The sequence below is a fragment of the Chrysemys picta genome, chromosome 12, assembly GCF_011386835.1.
Source record: "Chrysemys picta bellii isolate R12L10 chromosome 12, ASM1138683v2, whole genome shotgun sequence".
In the NCBI taxonomy this organism is placed as follows: Eukaryota; Metazoa; Chordata; order Testudines; family Emydidae; genus Chrysemys; species Chrysemys picta.
Window position 1 is genome coordinate 18915788 of NC_088802.1, and position 12078 is coordinate 18927865.

General features: G+C 42.1%; 1 protein-coding gene across 1 annotated transcript; it reads left to right on the forward strand.

The window, feature by feature from the left end:
- Positions 1-223: 223 nt before the first annotated feature.
- On the forward strand, positions 224-1183 carry LOC135974590 (olfactory receptor 14A16-like). The gene has a single exon (XM_065563009.1). It carries the CDS (start codon positions 224-226, stop codon positions 1181-1183), a length of 960 nt encoding a protein of 319 aa, XP_065419081.1.
- The last annotated feature ends 10895 nt before the right edge of the window (positions 1184-12078 follow it).

The following is a 12078-nucleotide window of genomic DNA, read 5'->3' on the forward strand; positions in this document are numbered from 1 at the left end:
ACCCAATTTACACTAGTGTGATAACGTGACTGATTGATTGTCAGAGTTGAGGAGCACCAACAAAACCTCATCATTGCAAGTGATGAGTGCTGTGCACCTTTGACTTTTAAATAATGAGATATTAGAGAAAAGGGAATCAGGGCCATCCCCACTGTCGCTCTCATCCTGACCATAGTCTTTCTCATTCCCCCTACAGCCATCACAGAATGGACTGAGGAAGAAAATGTCCAACCAAACCACCATGACCGAATTCCTTCTCCTGGGATTCTCTGATGTTCGGGAACTGCAGATTTTACACTTTGTGGTGTTTCTAGCTCTTTACCTTTTATCGCTGGTTGGGAATCTTCTCATCTTCATAGCCATAGCCATCAACCACCAACTTCACACCCCCATGTACTTCTTCCTGATGAATCTGTCCATCCTAGACCTCGGCTCCATCTCTGTCACTGTCCCCAAATCCATGGCCAATTCCCTCATGAACACCAGATCGATTTCTTATTCTGCATGTGTTGCGCAAGTTTTTCTCTTTGCCTTCTTTGCTTCAGCAGATTATGCCATACTGACCATCATGGCGTACGACCGATATGTCGCCATCTGCCAACCACTGCACTATGAGACAGTGATGAACAGAAAAGCTTGTGTCCAAATGGCCGCCAGTGCCTGGATCAGTGTTTTTCTCTACTCTGCAGTGCACACTGGAAACACGTTTGCAATATCCTTCTGTGGAGGCAACATGGTGGATCAGTTCTTCTGTGAAGTCCCCCAGCTACTCAAGCTCGCCTGCTCTGACTCAGACCTCAGTGAAGTCGGGATTCTCATCTTTAGTTTGTGCTTAAGCTCAAGCTGCTTTGTTTTCATAATTGTGTCATATGTTCAGATCTTCACCACAGTCCTGAGAATTCCCTCTGAGCATGGCCGGCATAAAGCCTTCTCCACCTGCGTCCCTCACCTCATTGTTGTCTCTTTGTTAACCTGCACAGGGACCTTTGCCTACTTGAAACCCACCTTCAGCTCAACTTCAGGTCTGGATCTAGTGGTGGCTGTTCTCTATTCTGTGTTACCACCAATGATGAATCCGATCATCTACAGCATGAGAAACAAGGAGCTCAAAGGTGCACTGAGTAAACTGATAGGTTGGAGGTTATTCTCTAAGAATAAAATGTCCATATTTCTCCTTCAGTAACAATTTAATTCTGTGTTTCTTTATATAATCAGCTGATGACATTATTGCCTGCATGAGAAAATACTGTTCAATCTGTTTATGCAGAATTGGGTATTTATACTAGTAAAACTCCAGACAAACATGACTCAGGAAAAAAGAAGTTATTATAGGTTTACACAATGTAAATAAGATCAGAATCTATCTATCATATACTACTACCCATCACCATACTATCTGAGCACCTTGCCCATAGAATCAGTTGCCATAGCAAAGCCCCGAGTGAGGTCTCTGGCTCTTCTTATTTTTGGGGCTAATTTCTGATTGAGGTATCAATGCATTTGTTCTTTGTATTTCTTGTTTACTTGTTTGTCAGATTTTTTTTTTCTTAACTGGTTGGCTGGTGGTTTGGTTTGTTTCTCTGGAGGTGGGAAAGCCTGGGGAGATAGTGAGTGTTTGGTTAGACAGGATTTTCGATGTTTGTTCTCTCTTGGAAGTGCCAATATGTCATCACTTTGATGGGGTTTTCTGAGTGAGCTGAAGATTTGCTCCCCACAATGACAACCTCATTGAGTCATAATGATAGATTTCTATTTCATTGTGAATTATGTTAGCTAGCTAGGTAAATAATGAATAATCTATGGAGATTATTGTGCTTCTTTTCCTGTTAATGATTGTCTATGTCCACATCATGATTTTCTTATAAATACTCCTTCTTAAACATTATTTAACAATGATTTTTATGGCTATAACTTAGTCTAGCTGTCATTTACAAACAGTTCATCCTAAAATACTTGGTGTTTGAACTTTGAGCTGTTTTGACAGGATACATTTTTAACATGTCCTCGTTTGCTTTTCTGAACAAATGGAAGTATCACCCTCGGGATCCTTAAAAATCACGGAACCAATCCTCAGCTGGTTTAAATTGTCATAGCTCCATTGAGGTCAATAGATCTCTGAGAATTTTCACCAGCTGAGGATCTGCTCCAAACACTCATGATTATGAATTTAAAACTCATGCCCTTGGAATGTTCTGTACAAAGGCCCTGATTCCACAGCCACTTCAGCCCAGTCTTTACTTTAATCGCATGAGTGGCCCCATTGAAGGTTGAAAGGTAAACTCATGCTTAAGTCCCTTTGGATATGGGTTAGGGTTATGCATAGCGCTTAAGGCTAACAACAAACTGGTGTCAGACCCTGACACTGTCTCCATTTCTCTCCTTTCCCAGTCAAATAAAGCCTTACAATTGGTGCATTGGAATTACTCTCCCCTTCTTGGGTCTGAATTATTAACATAAAATAATTTTTTTATCTCAAAGCCAGAATCTCTGGGCCTTCTTCTCCAGACTTACCAGTCCTTTACAACTTTTCATCATCAACCTCTCCCTCTTGGAAATCCTGCTCACCAGCATGCTCATCACCAGGATGTTGACCAACATGGTGTACAATTGGAAGACCAGTTTCTTCCCTAGCTTCCATGCAAGTGCCATTGCGTGCACTGACCAAAACCCCGTCCAATTTGCCAAAATGTCTCTGTTTCCATAAACGTTCCAGTTTGCATGGCTGGAATGTTCACATAGGGGCCATCAACTCAGCTGAATCACATTTCCTGAAAAAGCAAAGTTATTACTCATACAAAAAGATGTATCTGTATTCATTCAGTTTTTCCAGTGACATGGAGTAGGAGCTCACTCCAGCTTCTGTCAGAGGTAAATCACAGGGTAACTCACAAGTAGAGGTGGCTGGAAAATTTATGCTGAAACAGAGTTTTGTCCAAAAATGCTGATTCATAGAACCCAAAATGATTCAAAGAAACATCTCAGGTTTGATGAACTTTCAGGGAAGCAAGGTCAGATTGGCAATGGATTGCCTGCCTGCCAAGCTGAGCTGCTAAGGAGCAGGAAGTTTGAAGACCCTGGTATGGGCTCCCAGAGGCTCTAGGGAAATCTCAGCATGCAGACAGCCCTGGCCCAGGAACACCAGGGCTTCCAAATGGCCACTGAGTCACATAGTCTGGGCAACCAGCTGGCCTGGGAACCAGGAATCAGCTGTTGAGTGAAACTCACAATCTGCTCCTATTAGCAGCCATGAAACTGACAAGAATGTCAATTTCACTCAGCAGATGCCGGGGTCCTGTGGAGCAAATTTTGTTTCTGAAGCACCATGTGTTGGTGTTTGTAAAACATTCCCCCCCCCCCCCCCACCGACCCCTAGAGTTTTCAGTTAGGGGGAAATTTTGAAATAGCAACATTTCCGACAAAGCGGAAATCCCATGTTTTGGCCAGCTCTGCTTTCAAGCTTTGTTTGTTGTTATGGCTTCACTGGAAAACATCAAGGTACAGTGTCCCTCCTCTCATCCTAATGTAGACACCAGGGCAACAGTAATCTGCTGAGGCACCTGAACAAACCAATGATGCTTCATTGAGAGTGGAATTGTCTTCTGAAGTTGCAAACCAAGTCTGTTGACCTTCAAGATGTGCTGCTGGCCTACCTATTCTCCCAATCTTTCCTTGAGGGCTTGGCTGGGTTGATGGGAAAATTATATGGAAGTTTCATTGGTTGAGGAGGAAGAATGTTAAAGTCAATGAATGGGGAATGATCTACTGGTCAGTGAAAAGGGAAGAAGTCTAATTTGGTTAAGGCAAATTGTATGTATTGTGAATAGGGAATAAGGAGGAGGGAAGATCTGTGATTGCTGTCAAGTGCAGAATACTATGGGTGATGAAGGGCAAAGAGGTTTATGGCTGGTTCTGCTGGAGAATGTTTTGGTGGGTGAATGGAGGATAATCTTATAATTGGTAGAGGGCAGAGGAGTCTATGGATGGTGAAGGACAGATTTGTCTAGTTAGTGGAGGGCAGAGAGGTCTACAGCTGATTGAAGGAGGAAAACATTCTCGTTGACTGATGGGGGAAATTTTGCCATTGGTTAATGGTGAAAAATTACAGTCAGTTAATGGGAGAGTTTTATGCTGAAGGAAGGAGAATGTTTCCCAGCATGAATGGATGAGGATTTGGTGGACCAAGTCAGTGTATTTTACATATATTCTTACAATACTGGGCAGAGGTCTAGCGTATGGGCTTTCTTATGAGTCCAAAAGAACAAATAACACAAATATTGCTGTCAATTGATTTTACGGCATTTCTGAGAACTTGCAAGGAGTCTCCAGACTTGAAACTGTGGGTCTTATGAGGAACAGCACAAATTTAGCTCTTATGTAAACTGGCAGGGCAATGTTACCTACATTAAAGTTGTGCCGTCTGACATCAATACTGGATTGGAATCACTGAGTTTTACAGCACCGGTAGTACCCCATTTCAATAGAGGGGGGAGTCATTCTTCCACTCTTGCTGGCTTCTTTCAATAATTAGGATTCTGGGACCTTAGACAGGTGTCAGTGACTTTAGACACCTCACTGATGAATGGAGGAGAGAGCGACATCATCCTTCATACGGGCTTGCATAGAGAAAGGATCCAGTGCCCCTGTTGACATTGTCAGTGTTAGGGGTGTTCTGATGTGAGGCTCCCACAGTCACTCCATTTGAAGCTGTTCCACTCTGGATAAATAATGGTTAGTTCTTCCCAATTTCTTTAGGGTGGCCTGTACAAAATGCACTGGGGTTCTTTGTCCAGTTCCCAGAGGATGTCTCCCCATCACACTATTATCAACATTACTGGCCATAATTTGCACCCTTGTGGTCCATTACTAAGGAAGCATACAAGGATATGGAGAAGGGAATTTCTTTTTATGTACAGAAAGGGTCCTTCCAGGGCAGAGTAGAGGCACATTTCCAGAGAGTGTTGAGTGGGGGAAGATAGTAGAGCTGCCACTTGGGCTTCTGTGTGCTCTGTTTTGTTCTATGACCAGAGGAGTGTTAATGTGACACTTCATCTTGAATGGTTCCTTGGAATATGCCCTAACTACTTATGCTAAACTATCTGTTCTACCTCATATTTAGCCATGACACTGTGGCCTTGTCTACATTGCACAGTTTTGTTGACTAAAGGCAGCTTCTTTCAACAAAACAGTGGTGCTGTGCACACTGCAATTCTCAGCCCACTGATGTAACTCTCCTGCTACATCAACATAATAAAGCCACCTTGATGATAGGCGTAGAGTTTTTTGCAACATAGATAGAGCGACACAGCGTCAGTGTAGACACTACATTCCTTACATCACCGTAACTTGCCTCTGGGAGGTACCCCAGAATGCCCACCGTGACCGCTCTGGTCACCGTTTTGAACTCTGCTGCCCTGCATCCAGCTACACAGTCATGCTCCCCTCCTCTTTCAAAGCACCAGGAAGTTTTGACATTGCTCTTCCTGTTCGCTCGGTGTGGAGAGTTCACATAGCTACTCTCCAGCTGAGCATGCTAGCTCCCTGCAGCAAACACATTCCTGCCTGGACTGCATGGGAGGGGGTGGATCTCATGGGTTTGTGGGGAGAGGAGGCTGTGGGACTGTGGCTGGGTCTTTGGGGAGAAATCACTGTAGGGAGGCAGTGGGAGATAATCACATGGACCTCCCTACACTGTGTTTTCCCCAGGAACTGAAATTAAGGAGGGCTTTGGAATATTCGGGGTGGGAGGGGGAGGGGAGGGCAAACAAAGGTTGAGACTGTGAGTGCACAGGTGGGCTGTATGGCAACGTAGTAAAAACTGAAAAATGTTTCACGACCATTTTTTTAAATTGAACTCATGTTTTAAAATCATCATAAAAAATTAAAGTTGGCTACTCAAGCTTACTAGGAAGCACAGTATCTACATCCGTCTTGGTTTCTTGCACTCTTTGGTGTCTTCTTGTGTGTCTGTTACTTCTAGTCCTTCACGACATGCTGATGATCTGGCAGAAGGAAAATTTTTAGAAAATAAAATGAGGAGAAGGAACACTCAACGATAGCAGTTGTGACTGGGAATAGAAAGAGATGAATTCCTATATCTTTCATCCCAGGAAACATAGCACAAAATTTGGGTCAAACCACTAGTGATGATAAAGAAGTTGAAGTTAAATCTTCACTCGTTCATTGTATGATATTACACTCTATTCAAATTCTCTTTTCTGTCCTGATCACATGGCAACCCCATTGCTGGTAGTGGCTTATTCCACTCATCTCTCAGTGTTTTATAAGACAGGCATCTCTAAAAATGATGTGGAGGTTGACAGAATCTAGAAATCGCTATTGTAGATTTGTAAGAATCAAGTCTGTGTACTTTTTCAGCTGGCTTAACAAACACTTCTTGTCCTCTTCACTTAAGGAGTCAATATATTAAGTTACCTTCATTAGTCAACTTCTGAACTGGTGTCTTTGCTTCTTCCAGTACATTTTCAATGGACATCTCTGACTAATCCAAGGCTTCCACACTAGCTTCTATTGCTGGACAAAGATCTTCTACTGTTCCAGCAGATGCCTGGATGACATTGTATAATGACCCAAGTGGTTTCAACAGGAGACTTACAAGAGAGAGAGAATGGCAATAGTCGTCTCTGAACATAGTAGCAAAAGTAATCCACCAGCCTCACTACTTAGATCTGTCCTATTTGGTGGATACTTTCCAAAGCCAGTAATAACAGGTGCAGTAATTTTAAGACAACAGCCAAGGATCATTCATGAGAAAGCCAGCAGGTTTTCCCAGGTTGGATTAATTTGAACTTCAATCCCAGTGTATATTTTATTTGTTTCCAAGAGTTTCAGCCCTTTTGGACTCTTGCTGGAAAAAAAGAGTAGAAAAAGCCATTACATGTATGCCTTTTCAATGTCTTTTGAAGATTCTGCAGTTTGTACTAGCACTTGCTGGAGTAGATGGCCTCTGCAGTGTGTATAGGAGAGATTAGGGTTACACTTTTCTCTGAGCAAATCTTGTACTCCACTATGTCTTCCCGAGATGTTTGTAGCTTCATCAGATGCACAAGCAGCCATCTGTTTGGGGTTCAATTTACACGCATTTAACTCTTCTAAGATGTCACAGATGCAGCTGATGTGTCTTCTATAACCAGAACACCAGAAATGCGTCTACTGGCCTACCACAAACATCAGTGACATACACAATGACTTAATACTTGATACTTGATGCCTATTTGCACTGGTGCATTCATCAGCCATGTATTCACATATTTTGAATATGGTGAGAGAGTTCTTCACTTTTTCAACTGCTGAGTCTTTCACTGTTGCACCACATACTTCTGGAGAGTCAGTTGAGTTTTTTTTTTCAGAAAGATAGTGAGCATTTGCCAGTCTTGTTCAAAACCAGTCCCCAAGTTCAGGATTAACAAGTGACAATGCACTTAACATTGGCCTCTTGTTTATAGTGTGTGGTATGATGCAACAGCCATGTTGGTTCACATAAACTGAGTTGTGTCTCCAGCATTCTTAACAGCCTCAGTAAGTACTTATAAAATTGGATTTGACAGTGACTGCCTTATAAGGCTTTCTGCATGTTGATGCAGTCTAGAGGCAAGGTGGTTTGCAGGCTTTTCATACCGTGCTATCTGTTTATGCATAATTTACACTAGTAAAAATCCAGACAAACTTTGTCTCTTCGTTTCTTTGTTCCAGGTGGTTTTGGAGGTGGAAAGGCCCGGAAAGATGGTGAGTGTTTGGTTCAACAGGATTTTCAATGTTTATCCTCTCTCGGGAGTGCCCATAAATCATCTCTTTGATGAGGTTTTTCTGAGCGCACTGAAGGTTTGCTCCCCACAATGATAAAAGGGTGCAAAAGAAGTTTCTGCATGGCTGAGTACCTGCTGAAATGATTATTTATATACTGTTGGGGTATTATTGTATTATTAATGCTGTGTTGGGGAACAAAGAGCCTCAGGGAGGCATCTTTTTATGATTTTAACTTGATTATGTAAAAGCTGTGTCATTGGTGCTGTGGTGGAAAGGCTGTTCTGAAGAGAAAGTTTTTCCAGGGTTTCCTAAAGAAAATCTGATTTGGGATAATGAGGCCAAAACTGGATCCCATTGAAGTCACTGGTTCTAGCCCCTGACTTCTGAGAGATCAGGATTTGGCCAATGGCCAGTGCACACAAGGATCCAGATTTGGCTGACAGCACCCTGGAAAAAGTGAGGGTGACAGAGATGTAAGGGTCACATTTTCCACCTCAGCTAGACCAGCACCAATGCCGAGTAGATCCACTGACATCACCAGTATAATACTGATGTTGTTCTGACCCAAAGTCTCTGGGCTACACTCAGTAGTAATATAAACACTGATGTAAGTTACTTGTCTGGGGTCCTTTTGTTCTAACCTTGGTGTATTTCACTAGGAGGGTGGTGAAGCATTGGAATGGGTTACCTAGGGAGGTGGACAAAGCCTTGGCTGGGATGATTTATTCTTCTAAATAAAGGAATAAATGGACACAAATTGGACATCAGCAATGGTAACATACAAAAGCCAGTAGGGGAACACTTCAATCTTCCTGAACATTCTATGACAGATTTAAAAGTAGCCATACTTGAACAAAAGAACTTCAGAAACAGACTTCAAAGAGAAACTGCAGAACTAAAATTAATTTGCAAAATTAACACCATTAATTTGGGCTTGATTAGGGACTGGGAGTAGCTGGCTCACTACAAAATCAGGTTTGCCTCTCCTGGAATTGACACCTCCTCATCAATTATTGGGAATGGACTACATCAACCCTGATCGAATTAGCCCTACCAACACTGGTTCTCCACTTGTGAGGTAACTCCCTTCTCTTCATGTGACAGTATAATAATGCCTGCATCTGTAACTTTCACTCCATGTATCTAAAGAAGTGGGGTCCCAATGTTTGTTTAGTAGGCTTTCTGCTTCTGATGTATTTGAAATTTTTGTTGCCATTGCTTTTGGAGTCTTTGGCTATCTGTTCTTGAAAATAATTTTTGGTCTTTTTAATTATATTTGTAAACTTCATTTGCTAGACTTTATGCTCTTTTCTATTTTCCTCATTAGGATTTATCTTCCACTTTTTAAAGGATTCCTTTTTGCCTCTCACTGATTCTTTTACTTTGTTGTTTAACCGCGGTGGTTCTTTTTCAGTTCTCTTAGTATGTTTTTTTAAATTGGGGTATACATTTAAGTTGAGGGTGTCTTTAAAAAGTATATTATGGTGTCTTTAAAAAGTTTCCACTCAGCTTGCAGGGATTTTACTTTTGGTACTGTATCTTTTAATTTCTGTTTCACTAACCTCCTCATTTTTGTGTAGTTCCCCTTTTTGAAATTAACAGCTACAGTGTATTCTGTCACACTTACCCCTTAGGCCAGAATTTTCAGAATAACTCAGTTCCCATTCAAGCACCAAATTAAATGGTGCCCAGGAATGAATTTCATCTGATAATAAAAATAGCCTCATGATTCCCTCTAACTGAGGGAACCATCATAACTCAACGCTAAAGCTGACCAGGAAAAACAGTCCCATTATTCACCATTCCATCTATCTAGAGTGTGTCTACCTGCCTGCCATGACTGCAGTATCTGCGCCAGGAGTGCTCAAAAATGTTCCATCAAACCTTTTCCAATAGAAAATCACAGGGTTCACTGAAAAAATAATCACACAAAGTCTCTACTGTGCTTGCAATTTTTCAGTTTTTCTTAAAAAAAAAAAAAAATGAAATCTGGAAAAAGAAACATTTTGGCTGAAAATTGAATTTTTAAATTTAATTTAATAGTTTCTGGCAATTTTCACACAAAAATGTTCAGTTTTAGAATTTTTTTTGAGAAAAAGGTCAACATTTTCATAAAGTACAAATATTTCCAACCACCTCTGTTTTAACCCATACCTCTTTAATGTATTTATCCTCACCCCATCCCTATTAGGCAGGGCTGTGTTATTATACCCATGTTACAGATGGGAACTGAGGCCCAGAGAGAGTGATGTGCCCAAGATCACACAGGAAATCTGTGGCAAAGCAGGGATTTGAGCTGGGTCTTCCAGGTTAGAATCATAGCATATCAGGGTTGGAAGGAACCTCAGGAGGTCATCTAGTCCAACCTCCTGCTCAAAGCAGGACCACTCCACAACTAAATCATCCCAGCCAGAGCTTTGTCAAGCCTGACCTTAAAAACCTCTAAGGAAGGAGATTCCACCACCTCCTTAGGTAACCCATTCCAGTGCTTCACCACCTTCCTAGTGAAAAAGTTTTTCCTAGAATCCAACCTAAATCTCCCACACTGCACTTGAGACCATTACTCCTTGTTTTGTCATCTGCTACCACTGAGAACCGTCTAGATCCATCCTCTTTGGAACCCCCTTTCAGGTAGTTGAAAGCAGCTATGAAAATCCCCCTCATTCTTCTCTTTGGCAGACTAAACAATCCCAGTTCCCTCAGCCTCTCCTCATAAGTCATGTGCTCCAGCCCCCTAATCATTTTTGTTACCCTCCACTGGACTCTTTCCAATTTTTCCACATCCTTCTTGTAGTGTGGAGCCCAGAACTGGACATAGTACTCAAGATGAGGTCTCACCAATGTTGAATAGAGGGGAATGATCAAGTCCCTCGATCTGCTGGCAATGCCCCTACTTATATAGCCCAAAATGCCATTAGCCTTCTTGGCAACAAGGGCACACATATCCAGCTTCTCGTCCACTGTAACCCCTTTGTCCTTTTCTGCAGAACTGCTGCCAAGCCATTCAGTCCCTAGTCTGTAGCAGTGCATGGGGTTCGACTGAATGGCACATCCTTCCTCAGTCATTGCAACATGACTAAGGGACTGGGACTGAGTACACTTGAGTTCTGTTCCTCTGAGCAGCTGTGTGATCTCAGGTCAGTCATTTCCCCTCTCTGTACAATCTGGAAAATGTGGCTGATGATACCGACCCTGCTTGATAAATCACTTTGAGATCAACAGCTAAATTTTATTGTTGTCTACATGTACATGGTGACCAGACACAGACCACAGAAGAATACTTGCAGAGTAAAGTTGGGTGGGAAATGGGTTTCCTGTCCTGCAAGACTTGTCAAGATTTTGAGAGAGACAAGATAGGTGAGGTAACATCTTTTATTGAAGCAACTTCTGCTGGGGGAAGGCGTAAGCTTTCACACTTCTCAGAGCTCTTCCTTGGGTCTTGGAGAAGAGAACCAGAGTGTCCAAGCTAAATACAAGAGGGCACATATTGTGACACTAAGGAGATCACACGTTGTAGGAGACCACTTAAAATGAAGTGGATAATTAACATGAAGTAGGTGATTAACACTCTGCATAGTAGGCATCATGGACGCAGACTCCAAAGGAGCTACAGCCAATTTACACATGCTGGGTAACTAATATGAATTACAGGTTTTTAAAATGTCATGCAGCGTTGCATCTGCAGCCCAATGAGCCTTTTAGTTTAGTGCTGTCTGCAGAAAGAGGAAAAACAATGTAAATGTTGAGAAAGAAAGAAAGAAAAAAGAAAGAAAGAAAGATAGAAAGAAAGACTGATTCTGGGCCATTCATCCCAACAGAAGTTGAAGAACAGATACAGAAAATCTTAGCAACACTGAATTCCTCCCAAGTTCTATCCCGAGTAGAAATGAATCTCTCCATCACCATTAAAAGTTTCACTTGTAATTAATCCCAAGGGGCAAAGACTTAAGAAAGTGCAGACAGGTTAGGAACTTTGGAATCAGCTTCACATCACTTTCACATGCAAAGAATATAGATCTGAAACTCTGTGGTGGGCCAATCCCCAGCTGGTGTAAACCAGCATATCTCCATTCAAATCACAGGACCAGATTCACAGTTGGAGTAAATCATCCAACTACTGTGAAGTCAATGGAACTGTATCAATTTCCACTGGCTTTGTACCTGGCCCTTAGTTTTTAGTCTCTGCCTCAGGGTACCTCCTAGTGACCTGCTTCAAGCAATTGGGTCAGCCTGAGCAGGAGGTACCTCTGGTGGCTGCATCCCAGAAGATGCTGGTGCAATGCAAGAGAAAAAAAAATCTCTGTACTCCCAGAG

What these genes read in the sequence shown, in the direction of transcription:
- LOC135974590 (XM_065563009.1), top strand. Translation starts at nt 224, where the DNA reads ATGTCCAACCAAACCACCATGACCGAATTCCTTCTCCTGGGATTCTCT.